The sequence below is a fragment of the Macaca nemestrina genome, chromosome 15, assembly GCF_043159975.1.
Source record: "Macaca nemestrina isolate mMacNem1 chromosome 15, mMacNem.hap1, whole genome shotgun sequence".
NCBI lineage: Eukaryota > Metazoa > Chordata > Mammalia > Primates > Cercopithecidae > Macaca > Macaca nemestrina.
The window spans coordinates 93,395,818-93,423,195 of NC_092139.1; the positions used below are offsets into that span (position 1 = coordinate 93,395,818).

Here is a 27,378-nt window from a genome sequence, read left to right on the forward strand (position 1 = left end):
CACTTGACAGAAATGACAGTAATGTTCGGAACTCGAAATGGCAACAAGGATGAGTGATGCTCGTCTTGATGGGGGCTTTGCTTGGTTTTCTTTTTCTCTGAAGGCTGATGGGTTATTTAATTTATTTGTCTCTCACTAAATTTGCCAGTCTACTTGCTGCTGACCCATTGCTTAATATATGACACAGTCAGAACCATACATAACCCAGCACGGGGTCCCATAATGGGGTGATGAAGGGAGGCTGCTATCTAGCCGGCACCTCACTCCCTGCCTGCCACCATCATAAAGAGATCAGTCTGGGAATGGATGGGGCTGTAACTTGGGGAGTCAGGAGGTGCTCGTGGGAAGGAGAGACAATATCCATAATGACAAGGGCCCAGTCCCCCACAGAGCTGTGATACCCCGGCACCAGTAGCAAGGATGGTCCATCCAGGGATAGGAGGAGGTGGCTGGATGCTCTCCAAGCTGTGGTAAGACCTGAGAGTAGACGGTCAGTGATAGTCACAGAGAGATTGTTAACATAACACAATGACCATATATTCAAGAGCTTTGGGAAGTGTTTTACCAGTCTTACTGTTTTAAAGCAATCGTATGAGGAATACGTCAATGTTGTCTGTCTATAAAAATTGGAAATAGTCCAGAAGAATAGAAAGTTGAAAAAGAAAAGGTCTTTCCTCACACCCCAAATCCCATTGCTATTAAAGGTGACTGGTGACCACTGTGAACAGTTTGGGGTGTACCCTTCCTTCAGGGTTTTTTTTTTTGAGACGGAGTCTCGCTCTGTCACCCAGGCTGGAGTGCAGTGGCATGAACTTGGCTCACTGCAAACTCTGCCTCCTGAGTTCACACCATTCTCCTGCCTCAGCCTCCCAAGTAACTGGGACTACAGGTACCCACCACCACGCCCAGCTAATTTTTTTGTATTTTTAGTAGAGATGGGGTTTCACCGTGTTAGCCAGGATGGTCTTGACCTCCTGACCTCGTGATCCACCCGCCTTGGCCACCCAAAGTGCTGGGATTACAGGCGTGAGCCACCGTGCCTGGCCTCCTTCAGGCTTTTTTTTTTTTTTGTTAAATTTAAAATAGGCTATAATTTTTTTTTTTTTTTTTTTTTTTGAGATGGTGTCTCTCTGTGTCACCTGGGGTGGAATGCAGTGACGTGATCTCGGCTCACTGCAACCTCCGCCTCCCAGTTTCAAGCGATTCTCCTGCCTCAGCCCCCTGAGTAGCTAGGATTACAGGCATGCACCACCATGCCGGCTAAGTTTTATTTATTTATTTGTAGAAACAGGGTTTTACTATGTTGCTCAGGTTGGTCTCAAATTCCTGGCCTCAAGGGATCCTCCTGCCTCAGTCTCCCAAAGTGCTGGGATTACAAGTGTGACCCACTGTGCTTGGCCGACTTTAATTCTTAAAGCATTTTAGATTTACAGAACAACTGAACAGAAAGTACAAAATTCCTACGTACCCCTTCTCCTTGTCCCCACAGTTCTCCCTATTACCGATATCTTGTGATGAACCAATATTGATACTCTGTATCAGCAAAAGTCCACAGTCTACACTCTTTCTGTTGTGTTCTTTCATGGATTTTGACAATTATATGTCATGTGTCCACTGTTATAGTATCATACAGGATAATTTCACTACCCTAACCAGCTAGTTTTGGTTTTTTTTAAAACTTTTTTTTCTTTTTCTTTTTTGAGACTGAGTCTCACTGTGTTGCCCAGGCTGGAGTGCAGTGGTGTGACCTCAGCTCACTGCAACCTCTGCCTCCTGGGTTCAAGGGATTCTCCTGCCTCAGCCTCCCGAGTAGCTGGGATTACAGGTGCCTGCCACCACATCCAGCTATTTTTTTTTTTTTTTTGTATTTTTAGTAGAGATGTGGTTTCACCATGTTGGTCAGGCTGGTCTCAAACTCCTGACCTCAGGTAATCCACCCACCACGGTCTCCCAAAATGCTGGGATTACAGGCGTGAGCCACCGTGCCTGGCCTTTTTCTTGAACTTTTGATTTGAAATAATTATACACTCCTAGGAAATTGTAAAAATCACACACAATATTCCATGAAACTTCTCCCAGCAGCCCCCAGTGAGGGCATCATGCATAGCTGCGGTACATATCGAAACCAGGACATTGACGTTGGTGAATTACTGTAATCCAAACAGCCTTCATCTTCAGGCCTCAAAACTGAGCATTTAGCTACATCTATGCATTTAACACATATATGTGGATTAAGTGGTTGGTTATTGCTTTTTATGCCAGTGGGTTCACACCATCTTTGTTCTATGCCTTTTGCTTTTTTCACACGTCATATCTCGCCTTGGGCCTCTTTCCACATTGCTTCATAGGGATATTTCTGATTCTCTTTGTCAACTGCAGGGGACTGTCCAGAATGAATGGGCCTCTGTGTATATGACAGTTCTGTTTATGAGCATTCATGTTGTTTCTTGCTTTTTTGGTATTATAAATAATGACACACTGAACATCCTTGTGTACAGAGAGTTGTGCGCATTTGCCTGGCAGTGGAACTATTAAGTCAAGGGTGTGTCCGATGTTTAACATTTCAGTGAACCCACCCAATTCACCTCCCTGGATCTTCACATGGGCTGGTTGGCTCTCTTAGCCCTCACAAGTCTATGGGGTAAGTACTATGGGGTTATCATTTCCATTTGTGGGTGGAGGAGCTGAGGCTCAGAGAGGTGCAGCCACTAATTCAGGGTCACACAGTCCCAAGTAGCACAAAGCTGGACTATCTGTCTGCCATGCACTACGTCACTGGGAGTCCGAGGAAGGCTTGGCGTTTTTAAAGGGACCTGCTGTTTCCACTTTAAGGATGCTGTGTCTGTCCTCTCCTCCAAGACAGGCCTGTCCTGTCCTTGTATCTCTGGGCTCACATCTATTTCCTTAGGTGAAGCATGCAGGGCTCAGAGGAGCCCGACCAGGTCCCCATATGGTGGCTTCTGATTGCAGCTCATAACTCTGCTTGGCTCTCCTCCAATTCTAAGAGGCTTCTCCCTTCCTTCTCCACCTCCATTCCAGCTGCTTCCACCCCTTAATGAGGTGAGCTTCACCCTGTAACAAGGTGCTCCAAGCCCAGAGTATATTTGCTTTCCCTACGTTTTTCCCGAGGGTGCTGATTAGAGTTGGTGTCTGGGACCCAGCTGGCTGCGACAGCTTTGTTCAGTTCTACAAGCTCTGAAAGGGCGTGAAGAGTTGTGGAGTCAGGAGAAGCGGGACAACTGCAGGGCTGGGCCTGGGCTTCTCTGTGCAGAGGGCCTTGGACAAGCAAGCTCAGTCTCCCAAGGCCTCAACTTGCCAGGGCTCCGCCAGTTCCCATAGAGATCTCTCTGCGTGGCTGAAAAAGCAAGGAGTCACTCGCACACTTGGCCCTCAGAGCATCCCCGATGGGTGGAGAGTCCAAGGGCTGGAAAGGGTCTTGGACTGCAGCAGCCTAAGCCCCTCTTTGAACAGGGCAGGGACCAAGGCTCAGAGAAGGGAAGAGACTTTCTCAGGGTCACCCAGCGAGGCTACAGGGGCCTAGGATCATGGTCTCCTGACTCCTGAGTGAGTGCTCTGTTGATCCTGTATGGCTTCCTCCCTCCTTCCCTCCTTTCTCCTCTCTCTCTTCCTTCTCTCCTTTCCTTCCCGCCTCTCTTCATCCTTCTCTTCCCTCCTCCTTTGCTTCTTTCTCATCTCCTTCTCTCTTTTCCCTTCCCTTCCCTCCCCTCTTTCCTCTTCTATCCTCCTCTTTCCTTCACTTCCTCCTTCCCTCTCCCTTCTTTTTTTATTTTTTGAGACGGAGTTTTGCTCTTGTTGCCCAGGCTGGAGGGCAATGGCGTGATCTCGGCTCACCGCAACCTCCACCTCCCAGGTTCAAGCGATTCTCCTGCCTCAGCCTCCTGTGTAGCTGGGATTACAGGCATGTGCCACCACGCCTGACTAATTTTGTATTTTCAGTAGAGACGGGGTTTCTCCATGTTGGTCAGGCTGGTCTCGAACTCCTGACCTCAGGTGATCCACCTGCCTTGGCCTCCCAAAGTGCTGAGATTACAGGCCTGAGCCACTGCGCCCGGCCCCTCTCCCTTCTTTTCTTCTCCTCTGTGCCTATTGGATGATAAACCCTCACCTTCCTAGATGAAATTTCAGTCAAATTAAGAAAGATGGACCCAGGCCATCTTGGATGGTAGATGATGCTGGGGGAAGAATTCTGGGCAGGAGACAACCAAAGTTGAGAGTGGTCAGTTCCACTCAAGAGTTTCTAGAGGCAGAGACCCTTGAACCAAATCTTGAAAACAGAATAAATTAGGGAGGGTGCTCTAGGCAGAGGAACCTGAATGGCAAAGACGCAGTGGCTTGATTCAGCATGGAGCAGGTTCAGGGTCCTCCTTCTAAATGCAAGGCCTAGTGCCTCTGTCTTCCTAATCATAAAGCATCAACCTAAGGGACCCTGCACTGGTGCTGTGAACCTAAGGGCTCTAATGGAGACAGGATTGCCGTGTGGCCTAGCATCCTGGAGATTTCATCGATCTGTCCTTGGACAGGCCTGTCACCTCCTCTGCCCCATCCCGCCCAAATGCCTTCCCGCGGCTGCAGGCCCTGCATCCTCTGCCCTGCCCCAGCTAGTGGCTTGGCTCTCAACCTGACGGCTACTGCAGCCAGGTCTATTCTGGGCCGCAGGCAAGGATTTATGCTGCATTCTCTGAGCATGTAGAATTTATTCATAAAACTGGAATGGCTGCTTGGGATGTAAACAATTAAATATTTTTAAAAAATACTTGCTGAGAAGTGGCGATGCTGGAAGACAGAGCTCACTGGCAGTCCCACATCTTGGGAAGGTGGGGTGAGGAGGCTAGGACACCTAGGGGACCCCAGTTTCAGACTGGTTGTGCTACTCACTTGTTGGGTAGCTCTGTAAAAGTTTCTACCATTCTTCTGGGCCTCTGTCTCTCCTAAATAATAACAGCAGCTCACATTTAATCAGTGCTTACCATGCGCCCAGGCACTGTTCTTTTTTTTTTTTTTTTTTTTTTTGAGACAGAGTTTCACTTTTGTTGCCCAGGCTGAAGTGCAATGGCACGATTTCGGCCCTCTGCAACCTCTGCCTCCCAGGTACAAGTGATTCTCATGCCTCAGCCTCCCAAGTAGCTTGGATCCAGACACTATTCTAAGAGCTTTGGCGACTTCAACAATCTCATGGAGTAGATGCTATTATTTTATTTTATTTTATTTTGTTTTTGAGACGGAGTCTTGCTCTGTCGCCCAGGCTGGGGTGCAGTGACTGGATCTCAGCTCACTGCAAGCTCTGTCTCCCGGGTTTACGCCATTCTCCTGCCTCAGCCTCCCGAGTAGCTGGGACTACAGGTGCCCGCCACCTCGCCTGGCTCGTTTTTTGTATTTTTTAGTATTATCTTATTTTACAGATGAAGAAACTGAGGCTCAGTGAGGAGAAAGAACTTGCCGAATGGGGTGGACTAGGTGCTCTCCAGGTTCCCTTTTTACCTTGATTACCAAATACCCTATTCGGCCCTTTTTGGAGGGCAGATAGTGATGGCTCAGTGAGAACTCCAATATGTATGAGTTCTGGACTCGTCATTCAGAGACAAAGCATAGCAATGCTAGCAATAACAATGACAATGGCAATGATGATGGAATGAATTGTTAATATTTACTAAGAATTCATCTTCTGCTAGACATGATTTAATTGCTTTGCATGGATTATTCCATTTAATCCTCATAACTCTATGTGGTAGATTATATCCATTTTATGGATGAGTAAGGGAAGGCTCAGAGAAGCAAAGTAAGTTACCTAAGGTCATGGACATAGGGAAAGAAAGAGCCCAATTTGGGACCAAGAGGTTCTGTCTTTAAATCCCATACCCTTATTCTTTACGTCACACTGAATTGCAGGGTTCATGGCCATACCAATAAATGGAATTGGTAATCATGCCTTTTTGTATGGTTGTTGCATTGATGAGATTACATGCTTAGCACAGGCTCAGATGCATGGTGAGTACTCAGAAAATGCCAGCTACTCTTGGGCTTCCCTCAGACCCAGGAAATAGCTTTAAAGGGGACAGTCTGATAGACTGAATGGCCCCCGCTCAGCCTGCCTTAGCGAGGGGCATGTGAATGTGGAAAGAGCATTACAGGGGACCATCTAGGTCTGTCCTTGGTCCTGGGCTCTACCTTGCTAGCTGAGTGACCTCAGGCAAGTCGCGCATAGGCTTGCAGCTGGTCCACTCTTTAGCCTTTGCCCCTGCAGGTGCCCCATGTGACATCTTCCAGCCAAGGTCTCCCTGACGACTCTGCTCCCCAGCTTGGATCACCTGCTCTGGGACACACTCATAGGTGGCTTGACACATTCAATGTCTTATTTCATTCTTAAAACAACCAGATGGGAGAAAAGCTACTCCATTTTACAGATAAGGCAACTGAAGCTCAGAGGCTGATGTCTCCACTTAAGATCTTGCAGCTAGGTTGAAATTATCTTGGGAAAACCAGCTTCCAGTTCTTTCCACAATTCCCACCACCTCAAAGATGCCTCATCCATCTTTCTCCTCCAGCTTCTTGACCAAATTAATTTGAAAGACCCCCCCCACAGGCTCCCTTCCACTTGTAAATTCCCCATGCACGTTGGCATATTCAAGGTTCTGACAAGTCCTGCAAGTAGGAAACCTGTTTTGCTGAGTTTAGCTTGATGTTGCTCCAACTGATTTGCTCATAAAGCCTTCTTTTCCCCCAAACACCTGCTCATAGTCCCCAGAACGTTGGGAGTGGTCTGTGCTGTGTTCTCAGTTGTTAAGGTACAGGCAATGATTCATGTTGGATTGTGCATAACTCAGCATCAATTTATAGACGACACATTGGCCAGGCCTTTGGACAACTTTCTCCAAACCCAGTCAGGTGGAACAATATGTCCAGGTTTGTGGGGCTGCATGGCAGCTGGGGGCAGCAGGACCTGGAAGGAGCCCTAAGAAACAGGAATGGATTTGAAGTTCTAGCCTCTAAGAATGAGAAGGTTACATTTTCCATGTTCTCCAAAATAGAACTTTTCTGGATGTCCCTGGGCAGAAAGCCACAGCTACCTGAATTGGATTTTCTCTTGGGGTTTCTCTTTCTGACCCATTTGTCATTTTTAAGGGTGGAAATCTCCGAGTGGGATCATAATAGAGTTGACATGTACGGAGCAGGTTGTGTGTTATGCGTCCTGCCTGTATAACCTCATTCATTCTTCCTTTTTATTATCATTATACTTTAAGTTCTAGGGTACATGTGCACAATGTGCGGGTTTATTACATAGGTATACATGTGCCATGTTGGTTTGCTGCACCCATCATCAACTTGTCATTTACATTAGGTATTTCTCCTACTGCTATCCCTTCCCCAGCCCCCACCCCCTGACAGGTCCCAGTGTGTGGTGTTCCCCACCCTGTGTCCCTGTATTCTCCTTGTTCGTCTCCCACCTATGAGTAAGGGCATGTGGGGTTTGTTTTTCTGTCCTTGTGATAGTTTGCTTAGAATGATATAACCTCATTCGTTCTTCACAAGCACTCCATGGAGTAAATTCTATGTCATTCCCATTTCACAGAGGAGGAGACTGAGGCTCAAAGTGTTGACACGATTTTGCCAACATCACGCGGCTTTAAGCAATGGAGGTGGGATTTGAATTCAGGCATTCTGTCTCTAGAACATTGCCTTTTCCTGTAGCAGCTACAGCCTTTTAGACTTATCTCTTCTCTACATGTGGCCTCCTTCCTCACAGGCCTCCGAATTGTAAACCTCTGTGTGAGGAAAAGTGAACCAGATGCAGCAAGATTATAAATAAGTCACATAATGTTGAGTAATTCAGCAACAGCACAGCTATTGTTGGAAGGAGAAATAACTTGGTTATTAATAAAAGCAGGAGGCCACAGTAATTGATAGCAATTGAACTCATGGTGTGTGGGGGAAAACAGCTTTGTTATTTCTCTCTCTCTCTTGTTTTCTATTGACATAAAGGGAAAAACCTGCCTTTGCAGGTGGATTTGAGCAACTCAGGAACTGCAGTTTCATTACTTTCCCTTGTTCCTTTTCCTCCCTTCCTCCCTCTTCCTTCCTTCCTTCCTCTTTCTCTCTCTCTTTCTTTTCCTTCCTTCCTTCCTCCCTTCCTTCTTCTTTCTTTCTTTCTTTCTTTCTTTCTTTCTTTCTTTCTTTCTTTCTTTCTTTCTTTCTTTCTTTCTTTCTTTCTTTCTCTTTCTTTCCTTCTTTCTTTCTTTTCTTTCTCTCTCTCTCCACTTCCTTCCTTCCTCTTTCTTTCTTTTTCTTCTTTCTTTTTTCTTTCTTTTTCTCTCTCTCCATCCTTCCTTCCTCTCTTTCTCTCTCTCTTCTTCCTCCCTCCCTCCTTCTCTTTCTTTCTTTCTTTCTCTCTCTCTCCTTCCTTCCTTCCTCCCTCCCTTCCTCTCTCTTTCTCTCTTTCTCTTCTTTCTTTCTTTCTTTTTCTTTCTTTCTTTTTTTCTTTCTCTCTTTCTCCTTCCTTCCTTCCTTCCTTCCTTCCTTCCTTCCTTCCTTCCTTCCTTCCTTCTTTCCTTCCTTCCTTCTTTCCTCTTTCTCTCTCTCTCCTTCCTCCCCCCTTCTCTTTCTTTCTATCCTTCTTTCCTTCTTTCCTTCTTTCTTTTTTCTCTCATTTCTCTTTTGTTTGTTCTCTCAGTTCAAATCCCAGCCTGCCTCTTACCGAAGGAGTGACCTGACAGATGGCTCAGGTGAGGCAGTTTGCCCAGGGTCAACTGGTTAGGTCAGCACTCTTTCAGCTAAATCACTATTTCCAAAACCACTGTCTCATGCATCATTAGATCTGCAAGAGATTCTGTAAAAGCATTCTGAGGCCAACTAAATCTGAACAGAATTTTCCCTTCTTACAGATTCATAAGATATACTTTAAAGGCTCTGAGAAGTCCTGCAGTTAAGAAACCGATTTAACCAAGCATTGACTAAATTGATGTGATACATTATTCATTTTTTCCCAGTGATACTGATGACCATTCCATAGAACAGCTGCTACGAGGTGCACCTTTGGGGAACTCTGATCCCCACCTGTGTGGCCGGCTGCTCTGCCCTGCTTCACACCCATTCTGCCACTGAGAGAATTACTGACTCAGCCCCGCCCTTGCTGGCATATTGGCTGGAGGCTGGCTTCATCTCAGACATGCAAATGGTTCCTAGGAAATAGAAGAGACAGAGAAAGAGCAGCGTGCCAGGCTGTTGTCTTCTTTTTAGAGAGCCTTCCCTTGGCCTCCATAATAAGGGAAGATCCAACCAAACCTTGCTAACATGGTCATGCTAGGTCCCTGCAGCCTCAGGGGCTCTCTTAGACGTAACACCTTAGCAGGAGTGCAGATGCTGAGTTAAGTGTTCAAGGGCAAAGGGTTCATGCAGGAGGTGAATCCAGGAAGGACTGGGAGGGCAGTGAGGAAGGGAAATGGGGCAGGAAGGCAGGAACTGTGGGCCCACCTGCCATGGGGACCTGTTTCTCCCTAGCAACTGGAAAAATGGCTGACAACCAAAAGCACACACCAGAAATGATCTCAAAAAGGCTGTGCATCTGGCTTTGTGCAAAAAAGTAGGAACAGCAGAAACAGGAATTGGACCCAGATCCGATTTGAGCCAACACCCATATTATTGCCCAGTTCCTTTTCTTCGTGCCACAGGTGCCAACTCAGGGTTCTTGACCTCCCCTGGGAAGACAGTTTGGTCACCACCCATGTCTAAGCAGAGATAGAAGAATCCATGGGATTGGATTTTGTGCACCGGCCAGCCTTCGGGGAGCTGATAGTAGAAGATGCTTTTCCTGGCAAAGCTCCCTGTGTGCCCACCTGGATTGCACCAGCAGCACGCATCTCAGCTGCACCTGCAAATATCCCCCCTAGGCGAGGCAGGATTTAGAGAGTCCAGCCAGCATCCATTAACCACTCTTCTTTTCAGAAATATCAATTGCCCATTTCCTTTATGACTTCTTCCAGCTCATGGAGGCCAGAAAGGTCACTACAATTGCAAGTGTCGAGAGAGCAGGCGTGGAGTAGAGCAAGAGGGGACAGGACCTCACCTACCTAGAGAGACATCTCCTATTTAGTTCACTCTCAATCCCCAGCACAGGAAGAAGAAAGTCTCATTCAGTGATAATAGCCTTTAACACCTCTCTCTAATATTTGCTAATCTCCCTTCTTAACAAAGAGAGGGCAGAATTCAGGCTCACAGGTAACCGTATTTAATTAGAATCTAATGACATTATTGTGCTTATGTAATATTTGTTTCTACTTTCTATTTATGGCAGGTGATAATGAATTCTCATTTAACATAGTGTGATAATATTTCTGTTTACAATTTATTTAAGTGAAAATGAAAAGTGAGTCCATTTAAAAGTAGAGTCACAAAGATATGGCAAAAAAGATGATATCTGAAGGACTGATTTTGGTGAAAATGTAGTTCTTCCACTTAGTATCAGCCTGTTTTCTGGTGACTTCTCTCAGTTAGATTTTTAATCTATAAAATGAGATTAATAGTAGAGCTTTTTAGGACTCTTGTGAAGATTTAATAATAATAATAATAATAATAAATAACTACAACTAACAAGTACTGAGCTTTTTCCATGTGTCACTCCTGGAACAATAACACGGGCTTTTTAACAGTAAAAGTCATGAGCTGAACAAAGACGCAATGTTGAATAAAATCAGGTAAGTGAATGAGAACTGTTATCATCACCATCACCATCATCATCACCACCATACCATCATTGTCACCATCAACACTGTCATATCGACACCATCATCACCACGACACCATCATCATCACCATCAACACTGTCATATCGCCACCACCATCATCACCACCACCAGCACCATCACCATCATATCACCACCACCATCATCACCATCACCATCACTATCATCATCATCATCACCATCACCATCATCACCATCACCATCATCATCATCACTATCATCACCATCATCATCACCATCATCACTATCACCACCATCATCATTACCATCATCACCATCACCATCACCACCATCATATCACTACCACCGTCATCACCATCACCATCATCACTATCACCACCATCATCACCATCACCATCATCATCACTATCATCATCACCATCATCATCACCATCATCACCATCATCACTATCATCATCACTATCATCATCACCATCATCACCATCATCATCACTATCATCATCATCACCATCATCACCATCATCATCACCATCATCATCATCACCATCATCACCATATCATCACCCTCATCATCACACCATCATCATCACCACCATCATATCACTACCACCGTCATCACCATCACCATCATCACTATCACCACCATCATCACCATCACCATCATCATCACTATCATCATCATCACCATCATCATCACCATCATCACCATCATCATCACCATCATCATCACTATCATCATCATCACCGTCATCACCATCATCATCACCATCATCACCATCATCATCATCACCATCATCACCATATCATCACCATCATCATCACACCATCATCATCACCCTCATCATCACCCTCATCATTACCATCACCATCACCATCATCACCACCATCACCACCACCATCATCACCATCATCATCACTGTCATCACAATCATCATCACCATCAGCATCATCACCATCATCATCACCATCATCATCACCATCATCATCACCATCAGCATCATCACCATCAGCATCATCATCACCATATCATCACCATCATCATCACCACCATCACCATCGTCATCACACCATCATCATCACCCTCATCATCACCCCTATCACCATCACCATCATCATCTCTGTCATAATCATCATCATCATCACCATCATCATCATCTTCTCCATCATTTTTGAAAGTGACAGGATTTTTTAAAATTAGCCATATTACCTCTCTGAGTCTCAGTTTCATCATCTGTAAAATGACATAGTCTATAAAATGGGGATAATACAGTAATGCTCTTGTGACCAGTGCAGAGTAATTGGCACGTAGGAGGATGTAATACCCTTGGTGACTGGGGCCAGACCTCCTCCTTGGGTAGGGTCAAAGTCCTAGATAAAGTCCTTTTCCAAATTTCTAATTTTGCCATAAGCCAGACTGGCTCATCAGGCTGTCTGCTTGAAGAATTGGGCCCTCATAATCTCTTTCTGATTGATTGAAAAATCTCTGTTGGCGGCTGTGATTCTTATTTCAAAGAAGGAAACACATTTATAGGAAAATAAGAGATGAAAGAATTTTTTTTTAGTTTTTTCTAAGTTGACATATAGTAAGTATACATATTTATGGGGTCCATAGTGGTGTTTCTAAACATATATAGTTATCAGATCAGGGTAATTAGTGTATCCATCATCTTGAACAATTATCAGTTCTTTGTGTTAGGAACATTCAATATCCTCCTTCTAACTATTGGAATCTATATAATATATTATGGTTAACTACAGTCATCCTGCAATGCTATGAAACCCTAGAATGTATTTCTCCTGTCTAGCTGTGATTTTGTGTTCTTTAACAACTCTGTCCCTATCCACCCACTTACCCCCAAACAAACCCTTCCAGCCTCTAGTATGCTCTATTCTACTTTATACTTTTATGAAATAAACCTTTGTTTAGCTTCCACATATGAATAAAGAACATGTGATATTTGTCTTTCCGTGCCTGGCTTATTTCACTTAACGTCCTCCAGTTCCATCCATGCTGCCATGAATGACAAGACTTCATGCTCTTTTATGTCTGAATAGTATTCCATTGTGTATATATACCACATTTTCTTTACCCATTTGTCTGTTACTGGACACCTAGGTTGATTCCCTCTCCTGGCTCTGGTGAATAATGCTACAGTAAACCTGGGGTACAGATGTCTCTTTGGTGTACTGATTTCCTTGGGATAAATGTTCAGTAGTGGGTTTGCTGGATCGTACGGTAGTTCTATCTATAGTTTTTTGAGGAAAGTTCATACCGCTCTCCATAGTGGCTGCACTAGTTTACATTCCCACTAACAGTGTCTAATAGTTCCTTTTTTTTCTTTTTTCATCCTTGCCAGCACTTTTGTATTTTGTCACCCCATCCTACTGGAGTGAGATGATACCTCGTTGTGGTTTTGATTTGCATTGATTTGCATTTCCCTGATGATTAGTAATGTTGAACATTTTTTCATGTATTTGTTAGTGAAAATGTTTTAAGGATGGCACTATTATTTGTTTTAAGAAGTCATTTATTAGCCGGGCGCGGTGGCTCATGCCTGTAATCCCAGCACTTTGGGAGGCTGAGGCGGGCAGATCATGAGGTCAGGAGATGCCATCCTGGCTAACACAGTGAGATCCCGTCTCTACTAAAAATGCGAAAACAAAATTAGCTGGGTGTGGTGGTGGGCGCCTGTAGTGGTGGGCACCTATAGTCCCAGCTACTCGGGAGGCCGAGGCAGGAGAATGGCGTGAACCCGGGAGGCAGAGCTTGCAGTGAGCTGAGATTGCGCCACTGCACTCCAGCCTGGGCGACAGAGCGAGACTTCATCTCAAAAAAAAAAAAAAAAAAAAAAAAAAGTCATTTATTTTTATTTTTATATGGATTAAAAAATTAGTGCTCAACCATGGTAAAAAAAAAAATTGGAAAATATAAAATCCCCTTACCTAGCAGTGATGGTTAATATTTAGCTATATTTCCCTTTTATTACTTTTTACAGCAGTTTAGAATGATTCACACAGTTGGCATCATACTATGACATCATTTTCTAATCTGCTTTCCACTTAGCATTCAAATGTAAGCATTGTCCATGGTATGCAGGGTCTTCGTTGCTAATTTTAAATGGCCTTATAATAGTCCAGAGAGTGGCTCTCCATTGATTCTTTAATCCCGGCTGGTTCCGCTCCCCACCCCGTTACATTCCAGCCACACTGGTTTGCTTGGCATTCCTTTAACACACCATGCTTATTTCTGCCCCAGGACCTTTGCGCTGCCTCCTCCTTCAAACTCTGAAACACTTTCCTGGTTCTTTATGTAGTAGCTCCTTCTCACCCTTCATAGCTCAGTTAATATATCACGACTTCAGATAGAGCCAGCTTTGACCACCATAGATACCAAACGACTCCTTCAGTCTCTCTTGATCTCAGCACCCTGCTTTAGTTTCTGTTTGGCAGAGAGCAGAGGGAACTTTATAATTTTATGGCCGGAAATGATCTTGTCTATTTGTTTACTTGTCTACTGTCACACTCCCTCAACGGACTATAAGCTCCATGAGGACAGGCACTTTGTTTGTCTTGCTCATTGATTTCGGTGGCAGACACAGTGCCTGTCACATGGAGGGAGCTCAGTCAACATGTACAGAGTAAGCAGATGGCTGGTTAGATGGTTGGATGTGTGATTAGATGAGGAGCTGAAAGATAGGTAGGCGGCTTGCAGGGGATAGTGCATGCCTGGATGGATAGGTAAATAGATACGTGGGTGGGTGAATCAATCATACTTTTACTAACCATTCCCCAATTTCACATTTAGAGTGCTTCCCCATGATATTTTTAATTGCTTTGAAAAAGTAAGCAATACAGGCCGGGCGCGGTGGCTCACGCCTGTAATCCCAGCACTTTGGGAGGTCGGGACGGGCGGATCACGAGGTCAGGAGACCGAGACCATCCTGGTTAGCGTGGTGAAACCCCGTCTGTACTACAAATCCAAAAAAATTAGCCGGGAGCGGTGGCAGGTGCCTGTAATTCCAGCTACTCGGGAGGCTGAGGCAGGAGAATAGCGTGAACCCGGGAGGCGGAGCTTGCAGTGAGCCAAGATGGCGCCACCGCCTGGGCGAGAGAGCGAGACTCCGGTCTCAGGAAAAAAAAAAAAAAAGAAAAGAAAAAAAGAACAAGTAAGTAATGCAAAAATGCAAATGGCGAGGAAGTCTGATAAGCAAGTCTCTTGGGAAAGCTGACTCCTCCAGGGCCATTGCCTAGGGGCCCAGGCCTGGGCGGTTGTCCAAGCTGCCTGCTGAGGGGGCTGGCCTGGAGATTGGGAGGGTGCTGAGATTCTCCAAGGTTCTCTTGGGCATTCATCCACCCCATGCCCAGGGCCTCACTGCCACGCCTCTGTTTTGTCCCCTGTGCAGTGGGCCGGAAGCAGTTCATGAGGTTTGAGTGGGCAAACTATGCAGCCGAGGCCCTCGGCTGCGAGTATGAGGAGCTGAACACGGCCACCTTCAAGCACCACCTTCGACAGATCATCCAGCAAATGACGTTTGGGCCAAGCCAAAGGGGCCTCGAGGACGAGGAAACCAGCTCAGGTACATGGCTGATGCCTCTCTGGGTGAGCTGGGCCCCCCTGGGCCAGCTCCTGGGGATACACCAACATTCTTTAACTTTTTTTTTTTTTTTAATCAAAGATTTGTTAAGGGCCTACGCTATGAAGGCCTGTGTTAGGTGCAGGGGAAGCCATCGTGGGTGGAAAGGGACATTGTTTCTACCTGGTCAATGCTAATGCTCAAATAACTACCTCAGTTCAGTGGTCATGAAGGCTGCTGAAACCTGGCAGGGAGATCCGCGCTGTGGGGAGGGGACGCCATGGGCAGGGCCAATGGACCAATGCATTTCCATTGGATTTCATGTTTGCTGAGCACCTGCTAGGTAGGGGAAAGACTAGTCTTTCTGTTTGAGGAATGGAAATAAAGCCCGAATGGCTGGTGCAAGGTGGACGGATGGGAGAAGATGAGGGTGGAGAGCAAGGTGTGGTCAGCTCACTAAGGGTTTATAAACGAAGGTTTTTATTCTCAGACCCTTGGGAAGCCATGGAGTGCCTTCAGCAGGGGGATGGCATGATTTGGCTTTAGGAAGCTCAGCCTGGATGAAGGTTGGGGAGCGAGTGGGAGAAGGGAGACCCACTGGGAACCTATAAAAATCACCAGGTGATAGGTGGTGGTGGGAAGTGCTTGTGGAGATGGGGCAGGTGGGGACAGATTCAGGGTCTAGTTTACAAGCTGAGGTGTTAGCGTGGGCCCTAAGAGAAGGGCAGAGACCAGCAGTGGCTGCTAGGATTTTGGCCTGAGCAGCTGGAAGAACAAGGGCGTTTTGAACTGCCATGGGGGAAAAGCAGGAGGACTTTGTACTGTACCTGCAAGGATGTGATCTACCGAGGATGTGATCTGCCGAGTCCCAAGTCTGCAGCCTCTGTGCATCTTTGGGGGCTCTCTAAGAGCTGCTGTCCTTGAGACAACAGAGTTTGGGATTAATGAGTAGAAGTGTTGTGAGCTGTGGTTTTGGGACCCGTCTCTTGGAGCTCCTTTGCACCTTTGGCATTGCTTCCACCTTCCAGGGACTTCGGCATAGGGGCTAATGTCACTTGGACCCCATTGGCCCTCTGTGTCTCCTTTCAGGTCTGTGCTCTGGTGTGAGCTGTGCTTTTCTTGAAGATTACCTCTCCTCTTTGACATACACACACATTCACAGAAGCATGCACACACCACACATATGCACAGCACAAGTTGTGTATGCACACCTGTGCACAGATACACACCACAGAATCACACACATGAACACACATGCACAGACACCAGCACACATATACTGTAAGCATGCACACCACACACACATGCACAGATATGCATGGCACGTGTGTGTGTAAACCTGTGCACAGATATATATGACACATGCACGTACCACACAACTACACACACATGCATAGACACAAGCACACATGTGCACACATATGCACAGGCACAAACACCACACACATACTTAAGGACGGGCGCATCACACAGTGGCACAGACACATGCAGTCACCGCTTTGTGAGTCTGAGTTAACCTCTCAGGCTGAGGTCTCAAGAGTAGACATTAAGCAGACAGGGGACCTTCGGGCTTAGGAGAGAGACTGGGAGGCTGCGGGTTGCCTAGCAACAGCCCAGGTTGGGGGTGGATTCCGAGGAGGGGTGGGAAATGCTTTCGGGGCTGAAGTGGGCTGCCTGGAATGTACAAGCAGAATTACTCCTCCAGGCACTAGTGCGCACCGATTTGGAAACTGTGTTTTCAGTTTTTTAGACGGAACTAAAACTTAAGGGACATAATTTGTGATCTGACCCCCTACACTCCTCACTCTGCTTTGTTCAATGCACCCTAATCAAGGCTGGTGATTGTAATGGGATGCGTATACGTGCGTGCATATGTGTGTGTGTGTGTGTGTGTGTGTGTGTTAGAGCAAAATCGAGTCTACAACTGTAATTATAGTTTTTAAGCTTTTATATTCCTCCTGACATTCTAGGTAGGCACTTTTCCAATCTCATTCAATGTTCTTCATACCTGACTTTAAGCATTCCTTTGTATGGGCAGACTACAAATTACCTAACCCATTTTCTATTGTTGAGCACTCAAGTCATTTCAAAAAAGTGATTTTTGCCAATTTAATCAACAATTGGAAGAACCTATGTCCCCAGCAAGCTTTATTTCTCTGAATGTTTCATTAGAATAAAAGCCTAGGAGTGAAATGATTAGGTCCCAGTATACGAACATTTTATGACTTCTAATACAAAATAGCCAAATTTCTTTCCAGAAAAGGAATCATAAACACTTACTGAGTGTCTACTCTATGCCAGACACTGGCAATTTAAAGATCAATAAACCCAGGGACAGGGTCTATCTTCAGGGCACACCCAGCCTCATGAGGGAGACACAGGTTAATAAAATAACTATACTAGAAAGATTATGCTATGGGAAGTGCTATTAGAAGCAAGGTAGAGCTGGGGATTGGCCTAGTGGTGGTGGTGGTGGTAGTCAAGGAAGGCTTTCCTGAGGAGGTGACATTTGGGCTGAGCCCTGAGGGATGAGCAGGAGATCACTCTGGGGTGAAGGTAGGGCAGGTTACATATGACCCTGTAGGCCCTGATAGGACAGTTAGACTTTGTCCTAAGAACCTGGGGAAATAATTTCAGCAGTGGAGGAATGTGGCAAGAAAAGAAGGATTTTCTAAGCTGAGTGGCCCCTGCTGCTCTGCAGTGATGTCCTTGGCCCCAGGCAAGATCCCTAACCGAGAATGCTGATTCTGTCCTCTTTCCCAGGGCTCAAGATGACAGGAGTGGAGTGTGTGGAGGGGATGGCCTCGGGCCTGTACCAGGAGCTCTTTGCGGCCGTGGTCTCACTCATCAACAGGTAACAGGGCCTTTCCCTAGGCACACAGTTGGCCTCTTGCAAGTGCACAGATGAATTCACATACCGGGCAGTTGAGCAAAGTGGCAGTTTTTCAGCTGGCGAGAGGGTTTCTAAGGTGGACAGTGCTGGGTTTAATTTCCACCTTGGCCACCCACTGGCTGTGTGGTCAGTAAATCAGTTCACTTTTCTGATCTCCCTTTCCTCGTCTGTACAATAGCTCTCTCCCCAAGGACTGTTGTGAGGATTAAAAGAAATAATGAATTTAAATAACTCTTCCTGGCCAAACGTGGTGGCTCATGCCTGTAATCCCAGTACTTTGGGAGGCTGAAGTGGGAGGATCACCTGAGATCAGGAGTTCAAGACTAGCCTGGCACCATGGCGAAAACTTGTCTCTACTAAATATTACAAAAATTAGCTGGGCATGGTGGTGGGCGCCTGTAATCCCGGCTACTCAGGAGGCTGAGGCAGGGAGAATTGCTTGAACCTGGGAAACAGAGGTTTCAGTGAGCCGAGATCACGCCACCGCACTCCAGCCTAGGTGACAGAGCGAGACTCTGTCTCAAAACAAAACAAAACAAATTCTTGTAAAAATACCAACAATAAAAGCTAAGCACTTTTGAATGTCTACTGAGGGCCAGGGATTGTACTAATTGTTTAACCTGCTTTGCGTCACCAAGTACTCACATGGACCCATTGTACAGAGGAGGAGACTAAAGCGTGAAGGGGAGAACCGAGATGCAAACACAATGCCACATTCTCATCTCATACTTTCAGTTCCCCTGAATAGCCTAGCACATTGTTCTCATCCATTTATTTTTCAAAATTGTCTTGCTGGGGATGGGAGCAACATGGTAGAAATTTGGAGCGGGCCGGGGTGTGCCTCTCATGTGCCTCTGTGGGGCTGCAGGCCAGAGGAACCTCTGTTTTCTATCGTTATACACAAGGCACTGAGCCCATGCTTGGAAACCCTTGAAGCCGTTTTTTCAGCAGAGCTAATCCAGAGCCTAGGCAAAGGCTTGCCTTCCTCCTCTGTGAAAGCAGAAAGCATAATTAGGCTTCTGAAATCCTGTTAAAGGGATGAGGCTGGCGCGTAGCAACAGAGCAGCCGGGTTTCTCCAAGTTGTCGTGGACACAGAATCAAGTCCCTCTGACGCTGCCGAAGTAATTACCATCTGAGCCCACAGACATATTATCTAGAAACCAAGGGGATCATGCGTGCTTAGAGAAGGGAGTACTGGGAGTGGGAAATGAACTGCTGGCGGAGGAAACTGCCTTCACCAGTGAAGGGCAGCTGCTTCGAGGTTTGGGTTCTCAGAGGCCACGTCTGTGAAATGCTGCACTGATGATCAAAGTACCTACTACAGCATTTATAAGCACCTAGTAGGTGTCTGTCTTGCCAAGAATTAACCGACTTCATCTTCATGCATGTCTATGTGGTGGCTGCTCTTATTATCCCCATATTATAGTTGGAAAACCTTGGCAAACAAGAGAAGAACCAAGGTTCAACTAAGGGCCCTGCAAAGCTCCTAGCTGATCATACTCATGGTGATGATAGCAGGTGGCATTTACTGAGCACTAACCACGTGGCAAACTTTGCTTTCACGGCCACGGAAGCTTATCACACCCAACCCTCACAACAGCCCTCTGAGCTAGTCACCATCATTAACTGAGATGGTGGCTGAGACGGTGGAGGCTCAGAGAGGTTGGGCAACTCTCCAGAGACGCACATCCTCTCTGTCACAGAGCAAGGATTGAAGCCCACATATGACTGGCTCTAAAGTCTCTTAAGTCCTGATTTTTGATGTGAATAATCCCTGCTCTGTCCACCCCTACAGATTCATCAGGAGAATACAAGGAGGTGATAGCTTGGAAGAATTTTGTAAACTGATGTATTAAATAAAATAGTTTTTTGATTTTAATAGGCCTCTGAAGAAAGAAAAGGAGGTCCTAGGTTTCACATGGTAGCCAACTTGCTGGGTGACCTTAAGCTAGTCTTTTTTTTTTTTTTTTTTTTTTTTACTTTGGGCCAGTGGGAGGCAGTTTAATTCCTTTAGTCCTTATAACTGTCCCTGGGATAAATCTACTCAACCCCATCCTCATTTAACAGTTGGGAAAACCCCTGCTCAGAGAGGTTAAGTAGCTTGCCTGAGGTCACACAGCCTGTAAGAGTTGAGCTTAGTTTTGAAACCAGTTCTACTGGAGGCTTGGATGAGTGTGCTCCTAGATTCCATGCCATCTCAGACATTTCACCTCCCTCTTCTCTGTCTAGATCCTTCTCCTCCCACCATCTCTCCATGGCCTCCATCATGGTGGTGGACTCTCCAGGCTTCCAGAACCCCCGGCACCAGGGCAAGGACCGGGCGGCCACCTTCGAGGAGCTGTGCCACAACTACGCCCATGAGCGCCTGCAGCTGCTGTTCTACCAGCGGACCTTTGTCTCCACGCTGCAGCGATACCGAGAGGTAGGCCTGGGCTGGAGCAGGGCCCTCACCAGAGCTCCATGGAGGGTGTGAAGTCAGATGTGAAGTGTGGGATTCCCATTCCCCAGTAGCCTGCAGCTTCACCCTGTTCGGTTCACCAGGGAACAAAGCCCTTTCCCCAGGCCTGGCTCCCCAGAACTCTGCTGCTCCCTCCACAGTCCAGCCTCTCCCCGCCACCTTCTGAACCCTGCAGCCCAGAAGCATCAAGGAACTTGGACTTCCCCAGGCCTTGCTTCCATGGCTGTCCTTTCTTTGGGATGACTGCTTCATCCTCTCCCACTTCACTTAAGCAAAACACTCCTGCAAGAGTCAGTCTACATCTGCCCGAGTGGGGAATGTCCTTCGAGTCCTGTGGGTGGGTGGAAGCAATGGGCTGCACACCCATCTGCAGCACAGCACGGTGATTCTCACAAAGTTGAAGGTGCATGCACCCCAAAACCCAGCAATTCCTCTTCTAGGAGGCACCTGAGAGAAACTCTGTGTGTGAACCAGGAAGCATGTACAGGCCTGATCCTGCCAGATCTTATTTTCTCATGAAAAAAGAAAAAAAAAAAGGTTAAGTTGAAATATAAGGCCAGGCACAGTGGCTCATGCCTGTAATCCTAGCACTGTGGGAGGCCGAGGTGGGCGGATCACCTGAGGTCAGGAGTTCAAGACCAGTGTGACCAACATGGCAAAACTCCATCTCTACTAAAAATACAAAAATTAGCCAGGCGCAGTGGCGCGGGCCTGTAATCCCAGCTACCCAAAAGGCTGAGGCAGGAGAATCACTTGAACCCGGGAGGCAGAAGTTGTGGTGAGCTGAGATTGTGCCGCTGCACTCCAGCCTGGGCGACAAAGAGAGACTGCATCTCGAAACAAACAAACAAAAAATTACAAAGAAAAGGGCATAAATCAGAAGCATATAGCTCAGTGAATTTACCCAAATGAACATACGTGTGTCTCTATCACCCACGTGAAAATGAGAGGATTTTCAGTTCCCTATATGACTCCCACCTTCTTCCCTGAAGGTGTGACCACTTTTATTGCAACAAGTGCTACTGGCAGAATATTAAAAATGGCCATGTTGTTCATCAGTTCAATAATATAGAATAATAAGTATTGAAGTTACATTCTTTTCTTTAGTTGGTGATAAAAATAAAGCACCAACATAAATGGATCTCAAACAGATGACGCTGATGAAACCTGAGGTCTGATCCCAACTCTGTCGCTTATTGGCTGTGTGGCCTTAGGAAAGGCACTTACCCTCTCTGACCCTCGATTTTTTTATGTGGAAAACAGAGATAATAATACTTTTGTATCAGTTACGATTTGCCATAATAATGCTACATAATAAACTACCCCCAAATGTAGTGTTTTAGAAAAAATCTTTGGTTGTTGCTCACAAGTGTCTGGATGGCCTGGACAGCTCTCTTGGTCCGGGATAGTTCTTGAGCTTGTGTTCAGATTCAGGTGTAGGTTGGGGTAGATGGCTCTGATGATCTTGGCGGGGCTCTCTCACATGTGGGATCAGCTGGTCGTGAGCGGATCTAGGCAGGCCTTGTCTGGGGTAACCTTGTCCCTGCTCTACAAATGTCTCATCCTCCAGCAGGCTAGCCTGGGCTGTCCTCATAGCGCTGGGCAGGGCTCCAGGAGAGCAAGCAGAAGTGGGCAGGGGACCTTGAGGCCTAGACCTGAGGCTTGCACAAAATCACTTCCACTGTGTTCAGTGAGTCACAACAGGTCTAAGGCTAAGCATGGATTCAAGGGGTAGGAAAACAGGCTCCACTTCTTGATGGAGGCACTGCAGTGTCACTGCAGAGAGTATGGATATAGAAAAGTGCAGAGAACTGGGGTTGTTTTATGGTCATTGTTACCATACTCCCCAAAGGGGCCGTTTTGAGCATTTAATGAACAAGAATAAAGAGTGTAACAGCTATTTTATTTTTCCCATAATATTTCACTTATTTCTGATTATCAAAGTAATACATTTTTAATTCAAACCCTGGAAACTTCATATAAGTACAAAGAAACTAAAGATACAATCTCCTTTAGCCCTCCCATCCAGTGGCAACCACTGTTACCATTCTGGTTTTTTTTGTTTGTTTGTTTTGTTTTTTTTTTTTTTTTACCATTTTCCCTTTATTATGTTGTCTGTGGATTTTGGATCTTCCCGTACACGTGAGTTTGTTGTCTGTCATTTTCCTCACAGTATTACATTGTTCACATCACCTCCCTTCACTTACAAATCTTAGTAAACCTGCTTGCAGTGGTTGCATCTGATTGTATTTCCTCTCCTATAGACATCAGGGTGGTTTCTAAGTTCAAGGCTTTGTAAACAATACTGTGATGAACATCTTTGTCCACAGCACTTCCCAGACATCTCTGGTGACTTTTTAAATTTTTTGTTTTTTAGATGGAGGTTCGCTCTTGTTGCCCAGGCTGGAGTGCAATGGAGCGATCTCGGCTCACTGCAACCTCTGCTTCCTGGGTTCAAGTGGTTCTCTTGCCTCAGCCTCCCAAGTAGCTGGGATTACAGGCACCTGCCACCATGCCCGGCTAATTTTTGTATTTTTAGTAGAGACAGAGTTTCACCATGTTGGCCAGGCTGGTCTCGAATTCCTGACCTCAGGTGATCCACCTGCCTTGGCCTCCCAAAGTGCTTGGATTACAGGCGTGAGCCACCGCACCCGGCTTCTGGTGACCTTTTTGTGGCAACTATTATTCCTCATAGTTTACACTTGTTACTTCCAGCACCGAACACTCAGCCTCATTATGTTCTCAATAAATATTTTAAAAGTGTGGACTGAGTTACCAGTTTCTGATAAAGCTGTCAGCGTGATGGCTGACACCCTGTATGATGAGCAGAATGTCATTGGAGCATTGATTGACAATTTTTCTTCCCACACAAAGACTAAAAGGTGATGAATAAACAACCTCATTAACAACTGGGAAAATTAATTAAACAGACATTTCTCCAAAGATTTACACAAAAAGAAGCTCACCATCACAAATTGTAAGAGAAAGGCAAATCCAAACCACAATGAGACACCACCTCCCACACATTATAATGGCTACTAAAAAAAAAATCAGAAAATAACAAGTGTTGGGGTGATGTGGAGAAATTTCAACCCTTGTGCGGTATTGATAGCAATGTAAAATAGTGCCACTGCTGTGGAAAATAGAATGGTGGACCTCAAAACATAAAAAAAATAGAATTCCCACGTAATTCAGCAATTCCATGTCTGGGTATATACTCAGAAGAATTGAAATCAGGGACTCAAACGGGTATTTGTGCACCAAACTGCAACATTATTCACAATAGCCAAAAGGCAGAAGCAACCCACGTGTGGATTGCAATTGACAGGCAATGGACAAACAAAATGAGATATTCACATCACGAGATACGCACTTACTAGGAAGTATTATTCAGCCTTCAAAAGGAAGGACATTCTGACAAAATGGCACAGGCTGGATGAACCCTGAGGACTTTATGCTAAGTTACATAAGTCAGATACAAAAGGACAAATACTATAAGATTTCACTTACATAAGCTACTTAGAAAAGTCAAGATCAGAGGCACAGAAAGCAGGATGCTAGGGGAGAAGGAAGCAGGGAGTTGAGTCTCCTGGGTACAGAGACTCCGTTTTGAAAGGTGAAGAAAGTTCTGGAGATGCTTGCTGGTGATGGATGCATAACAACGTGAATGTATCTTATACCACTGAACTGTATACTTAAAATGACTAAAATGGTAAATTTTTTGCTATGTATCTTTTGCCAAAATTTTTAAAACCATTTTTTTTAAAGGGCCAAGAGGTGATGGAAGTCCTCTCCGCTTTTTCCTTCAGAAGTTTTCTTCCCCCTTCAGCTCACTGAAAGCGCTAACTTTTAAATCCTGTGATTTTTTCCAGGAAGGTGTTCCTGTGCAGTTTGACCTCCCGGAGCCCTCCCCAGGGACCACTGTGGCTGCTGTGGATCACAATCCCTCTCAGGTAACACGGGGCCCAGCCAACCCAGGCTCTCAGATGCCGGCTGGCCATGTTGAAATGCTCGTGGATTTGAGTCTTCAGTCTACTAGTTGTCAATGCCGTCTGCACCTAGAGTCACCCCGGGATCACTGGAAATGTGGATGCCTGGGACCCACCCCCAGATTCTGTGTAAATTGGTCTGGGTTGTGGCCTGAACAATGGAAGTTTAAGCATCATCAGGTTGAGAACCGCTGCTCTCCTTTATGTCTGAGTCTATGTCTTAGACTAGCCCCATGCCTGGGAGGCTGAGGCCTGAGCCAAAGCGAGTTCAAGGCTCATGGCCAGGGGCCTCCAGCCACTCTGGCCTGCAAAGGTCAGATGTTTGAATGAAGGTGCTGTTCCCAGAAGAAACCGGGGACCTTGGGGGACTGGAGAACAGGGGACCATGTTGGGTGCAGGGCCCTGAACTCATTTAGGGGCAGACAGGTGTTAGTTTGAGGGAAGCGGAGTCTTTACCTCACTCTCTCCATCCCTAGAACTCACTTTGCTACCCCAGATCTGCACCTCTGCTCAACTCAGAACTGCCCGTGACAATTTCACTTGATTTTTTTGTCTTCCTCTTCACATTTTAGTACCAAAGTGCTTGGGCCATGGAACCTGCCATGCTTGGGTCCAATCTTGGTGACCTTGGGCGTGTTGCTTCACCTCTCTGAACCTCAGTTTCCTCATTTCCAGAATGGGGATGCTACTTTCTCTGGGTTGCTGTGAACATCAATGAGATATTGCACATAAGGCACCTGACATGATGCCTGGCACACAGGAGGTACCCTGCGGGTGGCATCTCTCCTGCCATCTGACACTGCAGGCTGCCGCTGTCCTTTTCTTCCTTCCTTGTCTCCTGCTGACCAGAGTTGGCTTGCAAACTTTCTCTTGGCACACAGTGGGCTGCACCCATCATTGCAAAGCCCTCTCCTGTGTAAGCCCGGCTGGCTGTTCTCGGCTCAGTGTGTTCTTCTGGTTGGCATCTGTCTGGTTCATTTCCTTCCACCCTGTGCTTCCTCACCTGTGCCTCTCCTGGGAAAGGGTGAGCCTGAAGGGCTGATTTAGCAGTGTTGGCTGGGAAGGGCAGGGGGCAGGGTAGTCTCCAGGACCTGTGGCTGCAAACAGCTTCTTTCCTTCCTTCCTTCCTTCCTTCCTTCCTTCCTTCCTTCCTTCCTTCCTTCCTTCCTTCCTTTCCTTCCTTTCCTTCCTTTCCTTCCTTTCCTTCCTTTCCTTCCTTTCCTTCCTTTCCTTCCTTTCCTTCCTTTCCTTCCTTTCCTTCCTCCTTTCCTTTCCTTTCCTTTCCTTCCTCTTTTCCTTTCCTTTCCTTTCCTTTCCTTTCCTTTCCTTTCCTTCTTTTCTTTCTCCCTTCCCTTCCTTTCCCTTCCCCTCCCTTCCCCTCCTGTCCCCTCCCCTCCCCTTTTCTTTTCTTTCTTCTTTATTTTGAGACAGAGTCTCACTCTGTCACCCAGGCTGGAGTGCAGTGGCGTGATCTCTGCTCACTGCAACTTCTGCCTCCCGGATTCAAGCGATTCTCATGCCTCAACCTCCTGAGTGGCTGGGATTACAGGCATGCACCACCATTCCCAACCTTCACAGCTATTTTCTGAGGACCTTCTGAGCATGGGCTGGCTATCAGTTTCAGCCCCAGTGAAAAAGGCCAAGGTGAAGGATGCCTGGGATCCAGTTCCAGCTCTGCATCTTTGGCTCTCCATCCATGAGACCCTGGATGTGCCCCCTTCCCCTCTCCAGGCCTCTGAGGGGTGTGGATTCCTCAGTTAGGGTGACCAACTGTCCTGGTTTGCATAGGACTTTCCCAGCTTTAGTACTGAAAGTTTCATGTCCCGGGCACAGTAGGACAGTTGGTCACTGTGCATATTGCATTTCCTCTATAACCACTTGCTGGCCTTCTTTTGGTTGTGCCAACTCCTTGTGGGCCCTCAGAGAGGCCCTTTAAACTCCCCCGGCCTCTCTCAGTTTCCCATATGCACCATTACAGGGTTGACTAGATGGTCTCTGAAGCTTATGGCTAACTTTAAAATTCTACATCTGTGCTATTGAATCATGTTCACCTTCTCTGAAATGTTCTTTGAGTGCTTATTGTTTTTTTTCCTCCCCAAGATTTTAGTTTAAAGAATACAAGGACTTTTTAGAGGAAACGATGCAGACAGAATTAATCCTTTCTCGTTTGATTGTGCACAAATAGACCAGCTACCTGTATGTATCTAGAAATGTGCAATGTCCAGAGGGTTCCCCTTGTTAAATCCTCACCACGGCCCTCCAAGGAAGGTATTTTCAGTCTTCATTACACAGGAGGAAACAAGGCTCAGAGAAGTGTAGTAAGTTGCCCAAGACCACACAGGAGGTGAGCACAGAGGCAGGATTTGGACAGTTTGCAAATGAGCAGTTGCTGTCGTTTTGTGGCTTCAACACTGAGAGTCTGGGGTGAATGGGAGCATGGTTTTGGGTAGGCACATTCTGAGTCCTGATGCTTGAGACTTGGATGCTCCCATTCCCCTTCGGTGGGAAGAGAAGCCCAAGACAGGCCTCTGATGGGGATCAGGGCCCTTCAATGAATCCTGGGTCTCCCACTAGGTCCGCTTACCAGCTGGAGGAGGTGCCCAGGATGCCAAAGGCCTTTTCTGGGTCTTGGATGAGGAAGTCCGTGTAGAGGGCTCCAGTGACAGTGTGGTGCTCGAGCGTCTGTGTGCTGCCTTCGAGAAGAAAGGAGCTGGGACTGAAGGTAAGGAAGCAACGAGCTGGGGAGGG

At 46.3% G+C, this 27,378-nt stretch overlaps 1 protein-coding gene across 4 annotated transcripts in view; it reads left to right on the forward strand.

Moving 5' to 3' along the window:
- LOC105495709 (myosin XVIIIB) overlaps window positions 1-27,378 on the forward strand; it is a 300,538-nt gene that overhangs the window by 69,344 nt on the left and 203,816 nt on the right. For all 4 annotated transcript variants that reach the window (XM_071080310.1, XM_071080312.1, XM_071080311.1 and 1 more), the window contains exons 13-17: window positions 15,119-15,292; window positions 18,053-18,143; window positions 20,413-20,605; window positions 24,514-24,594; window positions 27,205-27,352. In XM_071080310.1, the coding sequence (XP_070936411.1) occupies window positions 15,119-15,292; window positions 18,053-18,143; window positions 20,413-20,605; window positions 24,514-24,594; window positions 27,205-27,352 (687 nt within the window). The remainder of the gene's footprint in view (window positions 1-15,118; window positions 15,293-18,052; window positions 18,144-20,412; window positions 20,606-24,513; window positions 24,595-27,204; window positions 27,353-27,378) is intronic.